General features: G+C 37.5%; 1 protein-coding gene across 1 annotated transcript; it reads right to left on the bottom strand.

The window, feature by feature from the left end:
* Positions 1-906: 906 nt before the first annotated feature.
* On the bottom strand, positions 907-18,803 carry GLDN (gliomedin; the record flags this gene model as incomplete). The annotated part of the gene is made up of 10 exons (XM_084293227.1): positions 907-1,366; positions 4,684-4,834; positions 5,515-5,640; positions 5,731-5,811; positions 10,296-10,415; positions 11,146-11,292; positions 13,343-13,450; positions 14,453-14,470; positions 16,555-16,606; positions 18,474-18,803. The coding sequence occupies 10 exons, from the start codon at positions 18,801-18,803 to the stop codon at positions 907-909; spliced, it is 1,593 nt and encodes a 530-aa protein (XP_084149353.1).
* Positions 18,804-19,145: the final 342 nt, after the last annotated feature.

The raw sequence follows: 19,145 nt of genomic DNA, 5'->3' as shown, positions 1-19,145 counted from the left end.
ATGTGAGGCAAATTTAGTAAAATATAACTTACTACAACTAAGTGTAGTTATAAGGAAGTTATACTTCCATGGAGTGGTAGAGCTTAGATGGCAGTGAGGGGTAAAGAAGAGACTGCAGCAACACAAGTAACTTGAACACTGTTAAAACAGAAATTTTAATCAAAAATTATACATGTTTTCTTCAGTTTTGTACCTAGTTACTTTCCTTCCAACATTCTCATTACTAAACACAGTTTCATATGCTTCAATATTTAATAATGCCATTATTCCCATTTTCCTTGTACCTGGGCTGGATTTTGCTCTTAGTTATGTAACAGTTAGCTGAACTTTTCAAATTTGATTATTTTTTTTATATGCATCTATATTTAAGTAACTATTTCCATCCCCATTATATTTAACAGCTGTATATCTTTGTCCAAAACATGTTCAGAGAGGATCACTGGAAAGTATTAAGTGAAAATAACAGAAATGTATTTGTACACAAGAGGTCATTATTTAGACGCTTATACTAAGACCATAATTACTGACTAGAAAATGATTGCAGATATGGTTGTAACTGATAGTTATAAATAGTCACTGTCAAACACATAATCATGGAATAATCAACATACATTATATCTAATTATCTGCTCAAGAATAGGCAAAAAACAAAAGCAAGTCTGTGCTATGTGCCAGCTGCAATATTGAACAGCTATGGTTTGAACAAAAAATAATTAAAAATGGCCTGTATAATTTGAGTGTTTATACAAAGGGGTCTGATCTCCCTTTTAAGCACACATGCATACCACCATCAGTGAACAGAAAATGTATACCAAATGAAGAGACTTCGCTATGTATGTAATATAGCTTTAAATAATAATTCGTTTAGCCAAGCACAACTCCCTAACATGCTATTTTAAGATATATTCATCTGCCAAAATGTACAGGGTATACCATTAGGCTCCCATTCTCCCACGTGTACAAATTCTTGTCTCTAAGACTGTATGAAAGCATAGCAAGAACAGACTGTGAAGATCGTAACTCAAAACTTATATCAATCTGCTTTTCTTTCAATAAATCAAAAGCAAAACTTACTGTAATATCCTTAGTATCAGTAACATACATAACTCCACATGCTATGAATGCATTACCAGCCTTGGACTTAGGATATGTGGTATTGATATGCCGAATGACTGAAAATGTTTCTTCATCAACGTGTGCCACTATTATATTTTCATCAGTGCTTGAGGCATATATAATCCAAAGACCCTTTTCATCCACTGCCACGTTGAAATATGTCTTCGAGTTAGCAAAGAGGTAGTTACGACCATGATATAAGGCATTTTCAATTGGCAGTGTGCCCAAGGATGCTTTATCAAGCCCAAATCTGAAATGAAAATAAAATAAGTATTTAGTATTTTGTGTTAGAATTTTGTTTTTATATACAAAGGTTGGTTGTATTGATTCAGTGTACATAATGATAGAAACGTAGCTAAAAATAGTTGAGTTTAAAGACCATTCTGGTATTTTTTACGTTGTACTCCACTCAAAGCATCTTCCAAAACACTAGGAGAAAATTCTAGTGTAATAACAATTTAAAAGGTGTGCAATGACATGAACTCACTTTGGTAGGTTTCACTTTATTTAGTTTATGAACTTTATTATCTCTAGGGTGAAAGAAGCCAACTAAAAGAAAGAACGGGTATGAAAAAGAATTAGATATCAGGTGAAGCTCCAAACTTATAACTGAAATCAGTACTGAAATTTGCTTTCTACTGGATGGGAACAAAGGAAGAAAATGACCAAACTGGCATGAATTCTGGGCAGGATCACCTAGTCTTAGAGCTTGCCTTTTGAAAGAGGTTCAGATAATGCTGTGATTTGCTCAAATAAACATCAAAGGAATAGAAATTCTACTTTTGCTGAGCCAAAATTCTGACCTTGAACCGGCCTCCAACAGGACAGCCTAAATGTCTTATCTCTGATGTATAAAATTGTTTTTATTCCTTGAAATTCCTTAATAGGATGATAACCTGAGGACAGTGGCATTTAGCAGTTAAAATTGAGTTCCTCTACTAACTAGTTCAGAAGAGTAATCAGCTACTATCAAGACATATATGCAGTTAGTCACAGAACAATGTCGTTCTTTAGTAAAGGCAGAGTGTACTTTATCTTTTTAATTAATGTATTCTGTAGTGCAGAATTACAGCACATTTCACTGTGACTTCTGTGTAACTATATAGCTCATTTCCTCAAATAAAGGAAAAACATTACTCAGTACAAGAATCTGCTACAGTTCCAAAAGTCTTCTGAACGGACAGACTTGACATGAGCACTTCACATCCACGAACTTTCAACATAAGAGAAAAATACTGGAACACTCATTTTTCTGTGAAGAGTTGTTGATAGCATATGCAGGAAAATCATCCTAAGAAAAGAATGACTAGACTATCAAAATGATTTTTGTCAGCTTCTGTAAAATTGAAGTATGCAGCAACTCTATATTCCAGCAGCATATGTGTGCACTAAAAAATGCTTCAAGGCTGGAGAAGATTTCTGAAAAATGCATATCAACTCAGTCAATCTTATTAATCACTTCATGTTGGTAAATAGCTTCATGCAAAAGCTACAAGAACAGACCTTAGCAGGAACAGTTATATAGAAATACAGCTTTTCTTCAGGAGGTTATTCTATAAATAGCCAACAAGACAAAAAGTATATCAAGATTCATTAGAAATGTGCAGGATCTGCAACATAGAACACCATGTCTTTTCCTCTTTCATGTGAAAATTCTGAAGGGAGCAGCAAAGTGATGTTTCATTCCTGAGGTTCTCTTTCTCTCACCCAATCAAGCACAGTCCAGCCTAGAACTCCAAGTGGTTCAAAAAGTCCTTAATCTTCTGCCAGCTTGGGGTAAACGGTGAGATTCAGGTAAACGTTTCATCAACCATGGGGAAGATCAAGCTACAAAGTTTTCTGATCATCTGAGATGAGTAAGTCAACCAAAAAGGAATACAGGTGGGAAAACATTAGACAAAGGAGAAAGGGGTGAAACATTACAAAATGTGTCGAACAAAGCTAGTTTTTAAATGTGTTTTTATAGTTTTTAGTCAAAATAGATTTTAGTCAGCTTTTAAATATGACAGTAAACTCCTTACAACATTTGCAAAATCAACTAGATAGGTCCTCATCTGTTATTCACATTAATGAATCAAATTCACATCAATACAAAAGTCCCAGAAGCTTTATTGCAGCCCAGAAACAAGGACTTTACTATAACAAAATTCACAGTGCCTAATCCTGTCTATGCTGAAGGTAAATAAAGTGAATAACTGAAAACAAAGACCATCTCTCAGCAAATTAGAGAGTTTTTGAAATTTCCACAAACAGCTTGTGTTTGTCTGTATATGAAGGCAGTTCCAAATTAGCAGTGCCCAAGCAAGGGCAAGGAACTTCTCTCTCATCACTGTGCATTGCTTAGACAGAGATGGTCATTAAAAAGGTTTAAACAAAAAGTCCTACAGATATTTAAAGGAGGTTACCAAAAATTGAGCTTGTCTTTGGCAGAACAAATATTATAGAATCCAAGCAGCTTGCTCACATTCCTTGGCATCCAAATGAATATAGGAAGAAGGCACTCACACCTGCTTGGGTAGAGACATCAAAGTATAGAAATGTTCTTGGCTTAAACATCAGAGTCATGTAGTGGAGCTTGAAAGCAGTTGCAATCTTTCACTTGCCCTTGGACTGCCTTTCTTTGGCACTCCACACAAGATGAGATTTTGGTTTTGATTTGTATTGTCGTCAGTAGAAAGTGAGGAAATAAAGATGTAATTCCCGGTTCAAATTCAGAAAGACACATTGTGAGAGTTACAGAAACTTAATATGAAGAAATCAAACAGCAGAACCACTCCTCCACAGTGGAATTTACACCAGGTCACTACGTCCTCAGCTGATGCCTTAGTGCATTCCTCTGCACTAGCAGCATTAACAACTCCTACCAGCAAAGAACAGTGCTATTTGAGAATAAGGCATGTGTGTCAACCCAGCAAGAAGCTCTGGAAAGCCAAAATATTCCATAAGTGGGCTTCAGTCATGGAATCCCGTATCTGTGTCCCCCAGACTGCAACTGAACCGATTTCCACCCTGATGCAGGTACACATGCACAGGTTATTTTCTTCAATTGTGCTCTTTTTTTCTGAGCCCCAAATTCATTAGTCAGTTCCCACTTCTTTCTGGCAATTATGAACACAGCAAAGAATTCAAGTGCAAGAACACCCAGAGCAGTGTAATGTATAATACAAAACTCATGGACCCCAGGACAGACAACAGAAAAAATCCATTGTCATCTCTGCATGCAGCATCTTTTCAATCTGCAGGCCCAGTTGTCCTATATATATCATGTATCATGTAGCAAACGACATAGTTAGAGCTGAACAATGTTTAAAGAACTGACCTTCACATCAGAGAAACGGTTGAAGACTACCCTCCCAGTTCCTCTGCTCCCACGGATTCTGCACACACAGACTCTATGGAAGGCCAATGGCCAACATTCCAGTTGCAGACAGAAAAAAAAGTTAGTTGTTCTGTCCTGGAAAGAACTCTGAACCATTTCCTCTATTCTCCCTATTTTAGGTAGGACCAAAAAGAAACATAAAATGGTACAGAAAAAAGGTTGTCTTAATCTAACTATATTTGACTTACTTCAGAATGACATTGGTTCCTCCCTTTTGATAGTACAGATGATTGTTTTGTACTGCATGACCACATCCATAGAAGAACCCTGTGATGTTAATGATTCTGTAGCTATCATTCAGCAAGGCATTGGAATTCTCATATTCTTTGATAGAGTTTCCTAAATGAAGAGAAAAACAGCTATCTAGTTTATCTAGTTTCTGAAATCTCTACTACAATTCAATCAGAATCAAGTTTGTGACAGACAACAATCTTATTTGTGTTTTCAACAGTGATTTAATGTTCTGGAATATGCTAAAATAACCCAGAAACAAACACCAAGAACCTACAGAGGTGTTCAAGGGCCTGCTTGCCACTGAATGTGCTGAGCCCTAATTCTGAACATAGTTGGTAAATTGTCAAAATATTTCCTTTTTCCACTTAGTTCTTGGAAATTATCCTGCAGTAAATGTAGCTCATGCAGCATCTGATTAATTTTCGTGTTTTCCTAAATAAAAAGGCAAAAGTACTAGCTACAATTTAAGCTATTAAAACTATAAGGGAACCACTGAAAGAAAAGAATACAAAGACGTGAACAGCAGACATTTAAATTTGCATTGATTAAAAAAAAATAATCCTCAAACTATTTTCAGTCAACACCAGATCCTGAAAATGTCAGAAAATACTTCAGATATCTATAGCCATATGTATAGTTAAGTATTATATTGGCAACATGGAAAATATTCTGAAAAATATGTGAGTAAAAACAGACTTTATGAGAAATATTAATTTGGATTGAAAGAATTTAAAAGCAATGTTAATATAAAACTGACTTTTGATGAGTAAGTACTACTACTATACCTGAAAAATGCATGGTAAGCCAAATCCTTTCATCACTTATATTTGCAGGTTCTCGCATCCAAGTTCCAAACGTTTGCTGTACACTGACAAAGTGAACAGGACTTCCTACAGATGTTATGACACATTCTAGTAGAGAAAGAGCACACATGCATTATCTATGTTAGAGTACAAAAACAGTAAGGAGCAGTTAGTCTCACCCCCTCTGTAATAGGTTACCAGCTTTTTTTGAATGATCAAGGGCTCTGTCTTCAGATTTTCCAGCCAGAGTGTCATCATTTGGTACAGCACATGTCTCACCTAGAGTTGAGAGAAAAGGGAAAACATGATATCTTTCTATATGCAACATGACAGATACATAGTCAATGACTTCATCAAACTAAAGTAATAACAACTGGGATTTTATTTCACCTGGAAAAAAGTAGTTCTGGTAATTAAAAAAAAAAAAAAAAAAAAAAAGAGAGAGAGAGAGAAACAGAGAGAAAGGGAAGATTTTTAAAAAAGGCATTTGCTCTCACTTCTGCCAAGGAAATGAAGTGTTTGTGCTTGTCTGTTCCCTTGAAATTGTTGAGCTGACAGACAACTTTGAGGAATAAATAATTCTGCCAACAGATTTAATTCTCTAGCTGTGAATTCCTGAGCAAGTGCTTAGAAAGACTGTGTTGTCCCTTTCCTTAGATAACAATAGATAACTGAAACAGCTGGCATCTGGCTGACTTATCAGTAATACAACAAATGCTTCCTTGAGAATGAGCGATGACTAAACTCAAGTTTCATGCCCAAATCTAGATACACCATCAGAGGGGGTGTGCTCTGTAGGCAACTGTGGAAGTTTTGCACTTGTCATTAATTTCCAAAACAGTAATGTACTAACACATACACTGAGCACTTTATGCATAAGAATGCAGGTCATTCATCCATGACATTAAAGTAGCAGAGGGAAGTTATACGCCACATTCCATATAGAAAAATGGTTCACAGAAGCAACAAATAAACAACTGCAAACATTTTCCCCCAGCCCTCAACAATTTTTTAAAGGTTAACTGATTGGGTAACTGATTGGGTTTTCTCTAACATTTACTGTTTAATCAATGCCTTAATTAAGTTATTTATAGAACTTCTTCTGTAAAGCCTTCTTTAAAAGACCTCTTTTCTGCTTTAAATCAGTGCAATGTTTCATTTTACTTAGAATTAATAATCACAGAGAAGAGTTCTCAGTTCTGTGCTGAAGATATCGTGATTTCACTGTAGGCTTGTTTTCTAATCTCATTTCTAACATTCATCTCCTTACACATTTTCACTGCCTAACATGCAGCCTGCAAATTCTTTTAGACATGCACTTTCATTGTTGCTTTCCAATAGATTTCTGGGCTTCATGGGGCTGTGATGAAGTTTAAATGAGTAAAATAGCAAAAATATGAAATAACTATAAAGTAATGCTGAAAGGGTAGTGTGACATTGAGGAAAGTAAGGGCAGATTGCACTGCATTGCTGTTTTCTCCTTAAAGTTATATCCTGTCTTTGTTCACAGAGAAAGAAAATACTCCAAGATAGAGCAAAAAGATCACATATTTCTCCCATCCATTTTTCTAGGACATTCACTGATATGGCATTAAACGTGGTAATTGATCACAACTTATCTCTCAAAAAAGGCACAAACAGTCAATCCAGCTGTAGGAAGATGTATGCCTATAACTGGAATCTAGCAATCCCTCTAGGTCACTTTCCAGCTTCTGATCTCAAAATATTCTCAAAATATCTCAGAGAAGGAATCCATTCCACAGAAATTATAAATTGAAATGCACAATGTATTAGTCTCAGCCCAAGAAAACTGATAAAGTTAGCTGTGTGAGCAGTTCCCTATACAGTAATTTATCTAACAATACGGAATAATCAAGGTCCAAGCCTGTGTTTCTGGTGAAGCTGAATGCACTATTCAGATTTGAGAATGTTTGCAATACTCTCTGAGAATTTTCAGCTGCAGGAAACAGAAAACAACTAAGATTGAAAAGACAGTTTTGTTTTGTTTTTAATCAGAGACTACTATGTGAAATTTTCATTGCTTTCTTTCCACCAAAAAAAAAAAAAGAAAAAAAAAAAAAGATAAATATCCTGATTCTCATCCTAAAATATTCTGGATGACAGTTAATGGAGTTTACAAGATATGAAAACTATTGATTTGGTTTATCTGGGGGAGGGTGTGAAGGGATGTTTTGTTTTGTTTTTTTAGAATTAGCTAACAGTACCACTGAGATCAAACACACCTGAGCTTGCAACTAATTATTGTATTCTCTTAAGGAAATTAAATTTTGGAAAAAAAAAAAAAAGTAAAACTTGATTTAGAGAAATCATTCTTATATTCTTAAGCAATAAGTTAATTACAGTTATAAATCAGCATGTGCATTCTCTTTTCTTCAAAGGGATATGAAGATTTAGTTACAAAAGGTGATTTATTTTTGCGTTATGGTGACACAGTCTACAGGCTCATAAAATGTAAATGCTCACAGAGGAACACCTCTTCTCTGCAAAGTTATTTGAATATAACTCCTATTTGCACACTGGGATTTCAAAACCATCAGAAATCCATGCAATAAAGGTTATCTCTCCAAAGCACTTCAGTCTGTTTCAACACTTGGAAAGAGGCTACCTGAGTAAATGGTCCAATTTTATCTTGTACATGTGTTTCTGAATTTCAAATAGGATCAGATTTCTGTTCAGCTATCCACTTTCCACTGTAAAGAGACTCTTTGGGCTCCTTTCTGATAATTCAATACCCAGCATCTCCCAATTGAGATTCTCACATGCTACTACAATTACAGTTATGTTCTACATTAAGAATAAGAGGCAGAAATCATTGCTGTATGTTCCATCCAGTATTAAATATTCTCTAGTTAATAGCACTTATTAAAAAAAAAAAAAAAATCTTTTTACCAAACTGGAGAGTGATGGCTAAGGGGAAAAGATGATGCTAATGCAGGTACTAGTGTTAGCTCACTTGAAACTACTCTTAGCTAAAACAGACATCACCAACAGCTAATCACTAGTTTTCTCCTTGCAGTACACATTGTAGGTGCTAGACATCTTTAGACATGTTTTGCTTGCAAGATGAAGGGCTACTAGTGTCAAACTGGCAGAAGGGAGAACTATTTCAAATCCATTACAACTGAAACCTTTTTTCTCAACACTTGAGAACTGTGGGCTCCCTCTGCAACTTTACTATTGCAACATAAGATCAATATCACCCTATTAACGGTGAGACATAAAAATCAAGGTGCATGTTTTATACTTAATAACTACATGAATTTCTTGGTCTATTCCCTTTTGATATGCCTCTCAAGAAGCTACATTCCCAATTATAAAAGGAATGCCACTCAACCAAACACTGTCACAGAGAGCTACCTTCTTTTATAGAAATATGAAAGAAAAATTAGGAACTGAGACATTCTTTGTTATTCTTTTGTTGGATCATTCTGACCTCCCTGAAAACAGATTTCTCAGCTAGGGGAAAAATTCAGAACTGTAGGGATAGTAACAGTCACTGAAAGCTACAATCATTTTTGACATCAAATTTAATTCCATTGAGGGGTAAAGGATAAGGACAACAGGGACCAGATCCAGTATGTAGATCCAAGCCCAAAGGTTTACTTCCATTCTCAAGCTGGAGTAAGCTAGAAATACAAATGCTGTTCTAGCACAAGCTTCTCTTTGCATTTTATTATCAGTTAATAGCTTGAGCCAAATTTTCCAGTTATCACAATACAACAGTTTTTGTAGAGCCCATGTTCCAGAGCATCCAAGGCCAGCAGCTCATCTCACCTCCCCTTGTTTCACTGTCCAATAAGAAATGCTCTCAGATAACATTTCTGGTCAACATTTTCTAAAGTTCAGTGACTTCACACATCCATTTTGAAATACTTATAAAACATGGCTGCTGAGTTTTACAATAAAATGAGTGAGAACATCCTTGATTTGCAAGCACCAGGGTGTCCCCTTCACCTCCTCCCAAATATAAAAAGAAGGGAGGAGAAGAGAGGAGAGGAGGGGAGAGAACCTGATGGCAGCTCCTAAATTTTAGCAGACAGTCTATGAACTGGCATTCTAACCAGCTGCACGGGTTCTAAGAGTATTTGCTGTGTAATTTGCAGCCAGTCACTGCAGCAGTTTGAAGGAAGTCTGCTCTGTTTTTAATTTTTACTTTCTGTAGCTCACCAACACAGATACAGTAGAGCAAATAAGAGAGTCTAGTTCATGAATTGGGATGTAATAATGATAAGAAGCAAAAAAAATGAAAACAAGTCAAGATCACCTTGCTCCAAAAACTTCCATAATCAATTAGACATGGAGCTTTTTGCCTTCCTCCAGCTAGTCTACCTTGCATTGGTTCTGTCAATAACCAGGCAATTTAATTTTGCAGAATACAGTGAAATGCAACCTGGTTAACAGGCATTGTATTTATACATAAAATTAAAATTCTGCCTTTAAAAGCTAAAAATATCAACAGCACTTCTCTTGCTTTCCAAATACATTCTATCTAGCAGAAAAACCCATTTGTAAACACTGTTTTAGCATTGGAATAGTATGAGTAAAAGACAAATATTATAGATAGCTTGCTGCCTTACCAGGAGTGCATTTCAACAAAACATATAAGTACATACTCAGCTTTAAGTTTTTTCAGTTTTACTTATGCCAGGAGAATTAAATACCTGCTTATTGTTCCATGAGCCTTGGAGCAATGGGTTTTGAACCAGCTAATAATATCAAAAAGAACAACGGAAAGAACTAACCTGTGCATTTGTTGCTGTATATGTTCTCCTGAAGCTGTGTTTTACCTTTACGTTTTCTTGGAGGTCCTGGGAGTCCAGGTGGTCCAGGAGGCCCAGGGGGTCCAGGTTCACCTTTTGCACCTATGTAAAAAATGAAGTACAATGTTGCAGCCCCTGCATGCAAGCAGACAATCTGCAGAAAACCGTATATGTCCACATGATGGACTTTTGGAGATCTCTGAAAGAGCCTCTGAATTCTTAAGAGGTTTTTGTGTGATCAATAAACTCCCTGAAATGCTCTTTCTTAGAATGTGAGCCATCCAGAACTTCACAAGTTCTAAGACATGAATGCAATTTAATCTGTCTGGATTACAAGTGCATTAGAGAGTTATAAACCACTATTGCCTTTTATATTGTGATTTTTAGGACTTCAACTTAAGAGGCTACAGTTTTAGCAACTTATAATGTAGCTGCCATGATGTTTCCTTCATGTATTCGAGTGGAAATCTGCTCTCATTTTCTAATACATAAATAAAACTACACTGCAAGAAAGAGCAGAAGATCAACTGTCTTGAAGTGTAGTAGAAAGGGTGGAATTCATGTACACCTCAACACAAAGACCAAATAGAAGAGTATTTGTGAAGAATTGCATTATAAATGAAACACACTCCCCTAGGAAGTCCTTTTAATTTTTGGAGCTCCACACACCCTTGAGACTATTACTGACCAATACTAATATCTAAACTGTAGCAATACCCAAAAACTTCACTGTGGATAATGTGGTTATGTTAGTTGGTCCTACTCTTGCAGAAGCAGAGTGTATCTTTTTCTGTCATGTACGCTACTGCAAGAGACCTCTTCTTCTTCTTACCTTCTAACACTACATCATTGTTTGCATCCCCCTTTTCACCCTTTGCTCCTCTTGCGCCTTTTCCACCTGGCATACCATCTTTGCCAGGTAAACCCATTTCTCCAGGTTCTCCTTTCTGTCCTTGATCACCTTTTTGTCCTGGCATGCCTAGAAATAAAAAGCGTTTCAGTACCAAGAACATTGTTGCATTAATCACACAGTTCCTAAAATCAGTGCATTTTGTTGAAATACAAAACATATTTACCCTTGTTGGTGGTTTTCTTTTGTGTTTGTTTGTTTTTTTCACTTGTATTTTTCTGTATTGTTGTAATTTGCTTTGATTTCAAAGGAACTTTATAACCAAATAAGCAGGGGAATGGTGTATAATTCATTAGGTGTGAAGAATGTTTTCTTTACCTAGTAATCTCTGAGTTTAGAACATGAAACATGGAGACCTGGGCCTTGCCAATGCTGGCTAGAGTATTTCTGGACTAGGAACACTAAGGAAAAAATATGAAGTCAGTTGTTTTACATTTGTAGGGCATTAAAGAAGAAGTGCACTTTCATAGCACCTCTTTTCTTAAAGCAATGTCTTTATGTACTAACTTCATGTACTAACATTACAACACATTGTACTTTCAACATTTTCTATGTCCCAGCAGAGCATAGACTCAGCCACCCAGCAACCTTTTCACGTGGCTACTATTCCCTGCCCCTACACTTGTTACAAGCATGATCAGTCCAAATATTTTTTGTGCTTTATCAAAGCAAAAGTAGCTTTGATTTAGCAAAGTAGCATTTTTAACAGGACATTCGTTTGTCCTGTGTAATCTCAGCTAGAATATTTTGCAACAAGGAAAACAATGCTGTGTTTATAAAACTGACATATCAAAACTTTTCACCCTCTATCTTTGTGTCAGCTAGTATTTTCATGCTTTAGGAGAGAAGCATTAACCGTCATAAGACTGGAAATATGTGTTCTTGCAGGCATAGGTTTCAAATACATTACATTTGTAAGCACTTGAGAGGAAATTGCTTGTTCATCTACTTAAAGTTTCACTGTTTAAATTGACTCTGTGAAACCAGAAACAATTACTCTTTTGGGGTGAAATCTGAAATGCATCTTTGGCACAATTGCCAAATTGCCATGCAATAGGGTGAAAAAAACAGACTAATAGGTGGGCCGCTATAAATATAAATGCTAGCATCAGCCAACCTACTTATTAACATACACTTCTCTATCTTCCCCTCACCCCAGCATTATCCCGATGCCCTTCTGTCTCCTTACTTTCCTACCATGTGCAAACCACTGTTTTGTCACTCTGCCTTGAAGAACCAATTATCCATCAGTGTTTTCAATTAACTATGACACATCAGATATGTCTGTAAAGCAATTACTGCTTTACACCTTTACAGTAATTTACAGCCTCAGAGCACAGTAACTGTCACCCACTGCACAGTGATTTGTAGAATCAAGGATCTGAGAGACAACAGCACTTCTCTGTGTTATTAGCAGATATATGTCAGGGTGAAATCAGTAAATTAGGACAAACAGTTTCCTTGACCAGCATAGAAAATTGCTTGTGGACTGCATGCAGCCTATGGGCTATTTAGCAGAGTTACTCTATTTGTGTAGATTATATTAAAATAGTACCTAGAGACTCTGCTGCATTACAAAGTCTATCTGCAACCCAAAAAAAAGAAAAAAAAAAAAAAAAAAAAAAAAAAAGCTGCTCCAAGAGTTTCCAGATTAAACAGACAGTTTAGAAAAAAAGAAAAATATGGAAATACAGTTTCCCCGCCATGATTATTATGTATCTGAAAGCAAAACATGAAACTCCCACTCCCAAACTCTTGCTCTGTTGGTTGTTTTTTTTTAAACCATCTGAAGTCAAAGCATCCTTATGTTGAAAGGTTGAGGGAATGGAAATATTCTTGTAAAGACAGTATTTAACAGCAAACTCAGAATACTGAGATGCAATTAATCTCATTCAATAGCTTTAATTTGCATTATTCAATAGCATATATATACTATGGAATAAATCTGAAGTAATCTACAAAAACTTAGTGTAAGACAAAGAATTTTACAGAGTTCTGCAATGTACAAATTCTTTGTAAACATTAAAACCCTTCTCCTTGTAACAAAGGTCTAAAAGTAATTGCATTTGAATATAACAGCAAGAAAGTTTTTTTTTAACAGCAAAGAAAAAAAAAATACCTATTTTTCCTCTTTTTCCATTTACTCCGGGTTCTCCCTTTTGACCTGGTATACCTGGGACTCCATCTGATCCATTGTAGCCAGGGAGCCCATCAAGTCCAGCAGGCCCTGAACAAGCCAAACAGCATAATTGAATTTTCACTGTTAAATGCAATTTAGCCTTAAAATCACTAAATCTATATATATTATATTTATGTGTATATATTCTTTAGAAATACAAGATCCTTTAATTGGCCATTATGCTCTCCATGCCAATACAGTATCCTCCTAAAAAACACCCACAAACACAAAAAGTGAGCATTTGCCCTGGCCTTAGCATAAGAAAACTGACTGAACTGAATGCTGCACATATTTCGCACGAAGACCAGCACAGATCAGGCCACTTGAATGATCAACACAGTGGAACCCATTGTTACAGTCACTGTCAACATCAGAAATACATCTTCCACAGGCTTTGACATTGCTTATGATACAGGCTAGACTAATCTAACACAAGAAGAGCATTTACCTACTCATCCAGAATACTGTAGTACCAAACTTTGACTTGATACAGAAGGTATCATTCCCTTTGTCACTATTGAATCCCCACAAACAAAAAGTACCCAGTACTTTTCTGATAGAATTACTCTAAGCAGACCCACAGCAAAAGAAACCTGGAAAGCAAGCAAGTAACCATTCATATAGGCTAGCAACCATTATGATAATAGAAAGAAGGAAAAGTTATTATGGAATTGGAGGGGGGGGGCGGGGTCAGAAACCAGTAACCAACAATTTTTAAGAGATATTTATAGTGTTATATTAAAATATGTTTGCCCTTTTATATATGTTCTTCACCTAAATGCTAGTTAACGTTTGTTTTTGACCACATACATTTCAATAGATGTGAAACTATTCTCTTCCCTCTGATACAAAAGCCTCCCTCCCACCACTTAAAGGGGCATAGGTTGACACAATCATAAAAGTTATAAAGGCAGTCATGCAACTTTCCTTTATTCTAATAGGCAAAGAAAGACAGCTGTTCTATAAAGATACATTTCTATATTTCAACATTTATACCAGCTTCTGTTTCAGTTACCTAAATACATTACGGCAATTATCAAAGTACCTTACCTGGTGGACCTGGGGGGCCTACATCACGGACATGCAAAAGAACACAAGAAAGAGAAAATGGTGAGTTGCTCCCAGCAAGGAAACAAAAAACAATTACAAATAGAAATGATTGGCATTAGATCAGGACAATAAAAAGGGGGAAAAGTCCATCAGATTTCAAAATGAGCACCTATGCTTTTAGCTGTTTTGTATTAAAAACAGCCATTTGAACATGAGCACAAACTCACCTAGACTTACTGAAAGAGTATCCTTAAAAGCAGTTACATATACATACATGGTCGGCCTTTTGCAAATTTCAGTTGATAAAGACTTGACAAACAGCCACCTCTACAATATAACCTCACTCCGTTTAGGTGCCTTTCCAACGCCACAGACCCAAGCCATCCAACAATTATTACTTTTCTTTTATATAAGTTTTTTCCAAAATCTTCTTACACTAGAAAAATAGCTTAATAACACTGGTGAATGGCATGATCCTGTTACACACCATGCTTCCTTGTATTTCTCAGATTTTCCATTACTGTTCAGTATTCAGACTATTTGGATAGGCAAAAAGGTCTTGTCATTCCTGTGAACTACATCTAAACCACAAACACTATTTTTTGCATGTGATTGGTCTCCAAACTGGACCAAGCTTCCCACAGAACCTGGTTAGTGAATTGGTTGGTGCACTAGAAATTGGACTTGCTTCAGTTATTCTGCAACATGTAATACAACAAAATCTGTCTTATTCGCTTATACTCTCTGACTTAATTCCAGCTTAAGGCCTTCTATGAGAAGAAAAGCATAGCAGGCAGGAGTAAAGCATTACTTGAAAGTGTTTCTGTAACAAGCTACATCTTATGTCCAATACATATTTAAAAAAAAAATAAATAAAATAATAATAATAATAAAAAAAAAAAGCAGGTTAGGAGAATACAAAGGAAAGTGGGGTTGTTGTAATTAAAGAACTAAATTAGTGCTGTCAACACTTTATTCAGTTAAGTAGTGTCTTGTTTCAACAAAAAATCTCTAAAACAGAAAATAACAGAAGTTGCTGGATTTTCCTAAAAACGACAGTGTTCAGCATTAATTAGAAAGCATTACAAGTAAAGGGAAAATCATTTTATAATACCATTACAGTGATTATTCCTTTTAGTCAGTACTGGCAGTAACATCACTTAACAACTCACTCCCAATTTTCCCGTAAATGAACATTTTTTCCACACTACAATGGTACATTAGTACCTACAATTACTTTGTCATCTGAAACTAAGGATCTTGAGTATACTTGTATAAGCATAAGATAACTAAGAAAGGTGCTTGAGAAGTAATAAGTATCACAGAGGGTACATCTGTGTACATTATGGTAAATCTCTTGTATGCTGAAATCATATAAGCCACTTAAAAATATAAAAAAGACAGCAAGTGAAGTGTTTTATAAACTCCTAAAAAGTGGCTTATTTCTAATTTTCTCATTTCCAAAGTGAACACAATTCAGTCTGCTACAGTCTTCAAACTGCACCATACCCCTTCAGTTGGCTACTGCCTGATGTTCTCTTCATCAAGACACAGAAATTGCTCACATCATTTTGTGTCCCAGCTGTTCTAACTCCAGACTGCCAACAAGTGAAACCCAGCACACTGTCAACATGTTCCTAAGGCAGGGTAGAGGCAGGGTAGGTTAGCATACTGCCCTTCCAAGTCCCACTACTCCACAGAAGTTACAACAAGGAGAGTAAACACATTTATCCCACGGTAGCCTGGAAGTGTGGGGATACATACAAAAAATACCAAGGCTAAACATCAACTAGTATTTTAAATACACCCAAATCTATAAGATACGATTACAAAAATTACATAGGAAAGAAATAGCTCCAAGTAATATAAACTGAATTCCTTGACCTCCAGCATTTACTATAAGTAGGTATAGGTAAGCCCCAAAATAGCTCCTGTTACTTTTTTTTTTTTTTTTTTTAATAAATAACCCAACTGATTTATAAACTCTGATAAATACCTTAATTCTTGGACATTTTAAACTCTATCTACCTCAAGTTCTTTGAAAACATGGTAAATCTGTATTCTTGAAGGTATAAGTGTAATGTTTATAGTAACAAACATACCTGTTAAGCACACCCCTTTTGTGCTGTTACATAAATCCACCATCACCCGGACCTAATATTGCAAAGAAAGTAAAGTTTGAAACAATGCATGCTATAATGATTCAAATAAATTTATCTGGTCTAACTTTGACTACAGAAATCATTTTTCTTCTGTCATAAGTCTTTCTGTCAGTTTTGTTTTCATGTTGAAGTTTCAAACGTTTTGTCCCCTGAGCAGCCTGATCTAACGTCAACATCAGCCCTGATCTGAATGGGGTCTTGGACCAAATGACTTCCCGAGTCTCAGACATTCTAAGAAGTTTTAGATCAATTTTATGTAGCTGAGAGGAGCTAACTGGTTTTGAATATCAGAATTTCATTTTTCTCTATTCCTTCATCTCTCAAAAAAACTTGGCTTCTACACTGTAATTTGTAAAATGCACCTTGCCTGAGTGTTCTCTAATTCAAACTGCATTTTAATCTAAATGGTTTTGATGAGACTGCTGAAAGGATTACAACTTGCTTTGGAGCCCTCCAATTATCTCTGCATTGTATTTGCCAACCAGTGTGATCCCGTTGACAGTTAGAAAAAATAAAAATATGGCATTCAAGGAGTGTGTTATAGCAAGCAGCCTACATCAGAACAAAAAGATTAGCAATACAGCCTTCCAATCATCCAGCCTGACCTTTGCCAAGTAGAAAAGCTACAGATAAAAGTACTTTGTTTAAATTCTAAAGGCTTCACTTTCTTCAGAGGGAGAAAGGGGAGCAGGGGAAAGACAAAATAAAGCATGAAGTAACTTCTCAGAAAATTAGACAGAGAGATGTAAGCCATCACCTTTTGCACAGTTTTAAATCTCACTTTCAGTCTTGGTGCTTACAAGATTATTGGACTGTTACTCTCTCATTAGTCTTTCTACTAGTGTATATGTCCTAATTTCCTATTTTAATCCCCCCCCCCCAAAAAATACATATATTTATAAATACATAAAAATAAACAAACAAAATGCCAGAACCTAAAATATACTCATGCTATTAATGCTAAAATAAGATTTTTGATGCCTAAAGTTATTTCAAAGATTCTTGAACAGTGGCCATCCACAAAACAGAATAGATTCCCCCCAACCAGCTGTTTTGCAGAGCAATAGGATATCAGTACCCATAACACCCAACCACAAAAATCTGTGCCTCTGCTGCAAGACAGATTCTGCTCAGAAAAGACCTCCACTCAAGGCCTATATTCAACAGAGACCTGGAATATCATAGCTGTGAAAACCTATGCCATACCATCTCATTAGTTCTAATATTAATGCAGATGTTATCACTGCAATGACTTACTGACAAAAACATCCATGGGATGTTATTGAAAAGGTATTTCCTGTGAGAAGTTTTTGGAACCAAAATCAATAGCCACATCAGTAGGAGCCTTTTCTCCTTTCTTTGCGGGCTTAAACCTGCAATCTTTATTGGGACAGACTTCCCATTCAGGTTCCTTCAACAGTAATATTTTTCTTGCATTTCTTCAGACTCAGAACTCAAAAGCTTCTAAATTAATCAAAACTTTTCAGCTACTTAACTGCTCCTACATAGCAAGGATAATTTTGCACTGAAGTGCAAAAAGCTATGCAGTTTTGCCAGATAAAGGGAATGCTCTTGCAGCTACAGTTCTTCTCTTTCGACCCTTCATTTAACACCTTGAATTTAAAGCTCGCTAAAAGGGCACGACCTATTTCAGAAAAGCACGATGTCAAAATACCGCCTGGTAGCGTCCTGGTGAGACGCAGGACAGAAAGAACACGGGCGACTCCACCAGCGGAGCAGAGGTTTGAAAACCTGCCACCTCCAAACCTGGCGGGCTGACCTTTTATTCCACCCCTTTTTGCTGTAGCTCCACTGAACCTCCTAGCGTTTCAAAGTCTGAGAGCGCTCCTCTGCCCTACCGGCACCAGGGAGTAGGTGAGCATCATCAGCAGCTCGTCCGTCTCGGCGCGCACGTGCCCGCGGGCGCGCTCGCCGCGGCGGCTCCGCTTGCTGCGGGGGGCGCCGGGAGGCGCCCGGGAAGGCCCGGCGGTGCCGCCCAGCAGGTCCCGGCCGGAGCCGGGGGCCGGGGGTTGCCGCGCCGCCTCCAGCCCCAGCTCCAGCTCCCGCAGCGCCGCGCCCAGCTCCCTCCACTGCGCCAGCAAGAAAAGCGTCCCGGCGGCGCTGAGCGCCGACAGCAGCCCCACGGCGGCCAGCAGCGCCCGCAGCGCCCGGCCGCCCGCAGCCTCCATCGCCGCCGGGCAGCGGCTGCCGGCGGGGAGGGCTTTATGGCCCCGCCGCGGTGGGCGTTATGGAGGGGCCGGCACGGGGCAGCGCGGCCGATCCGCGCCCCCCTCCCCGCTCCATCCCCGGGGGGCACTGGTCCCGGCCTTGAGGACTACCCCTGCGGTCCCCGGGAGCGGCCCTTGGGCGATATCCTCATTGGTTTCCTTCCCCGAGGCCGAGATGTCAGCCGTCAGGGATCGCAGAGCAGGAAAATCCCTCCCGGTGTCCTGCCAGGCTGCAGCCCCAGCAGGCTCTTTGCATTCGTAAGAACAGTGTACAGAATTCACCAAGAGCACTACCTGCAGCTT

Source organism: Netta rufina (genome assembly GCF_964035555.1).
Source record: "Netta rufina genome assembly, chromosome: 11".
NCBI lineage: Eukaryota > Metazoa > Chordata > Aves > Anseriformes > Anatidae > Netta > Netta rufina.
This window is presented reverse-complemented; position numbering and strand designations above follow the sequence as displayed.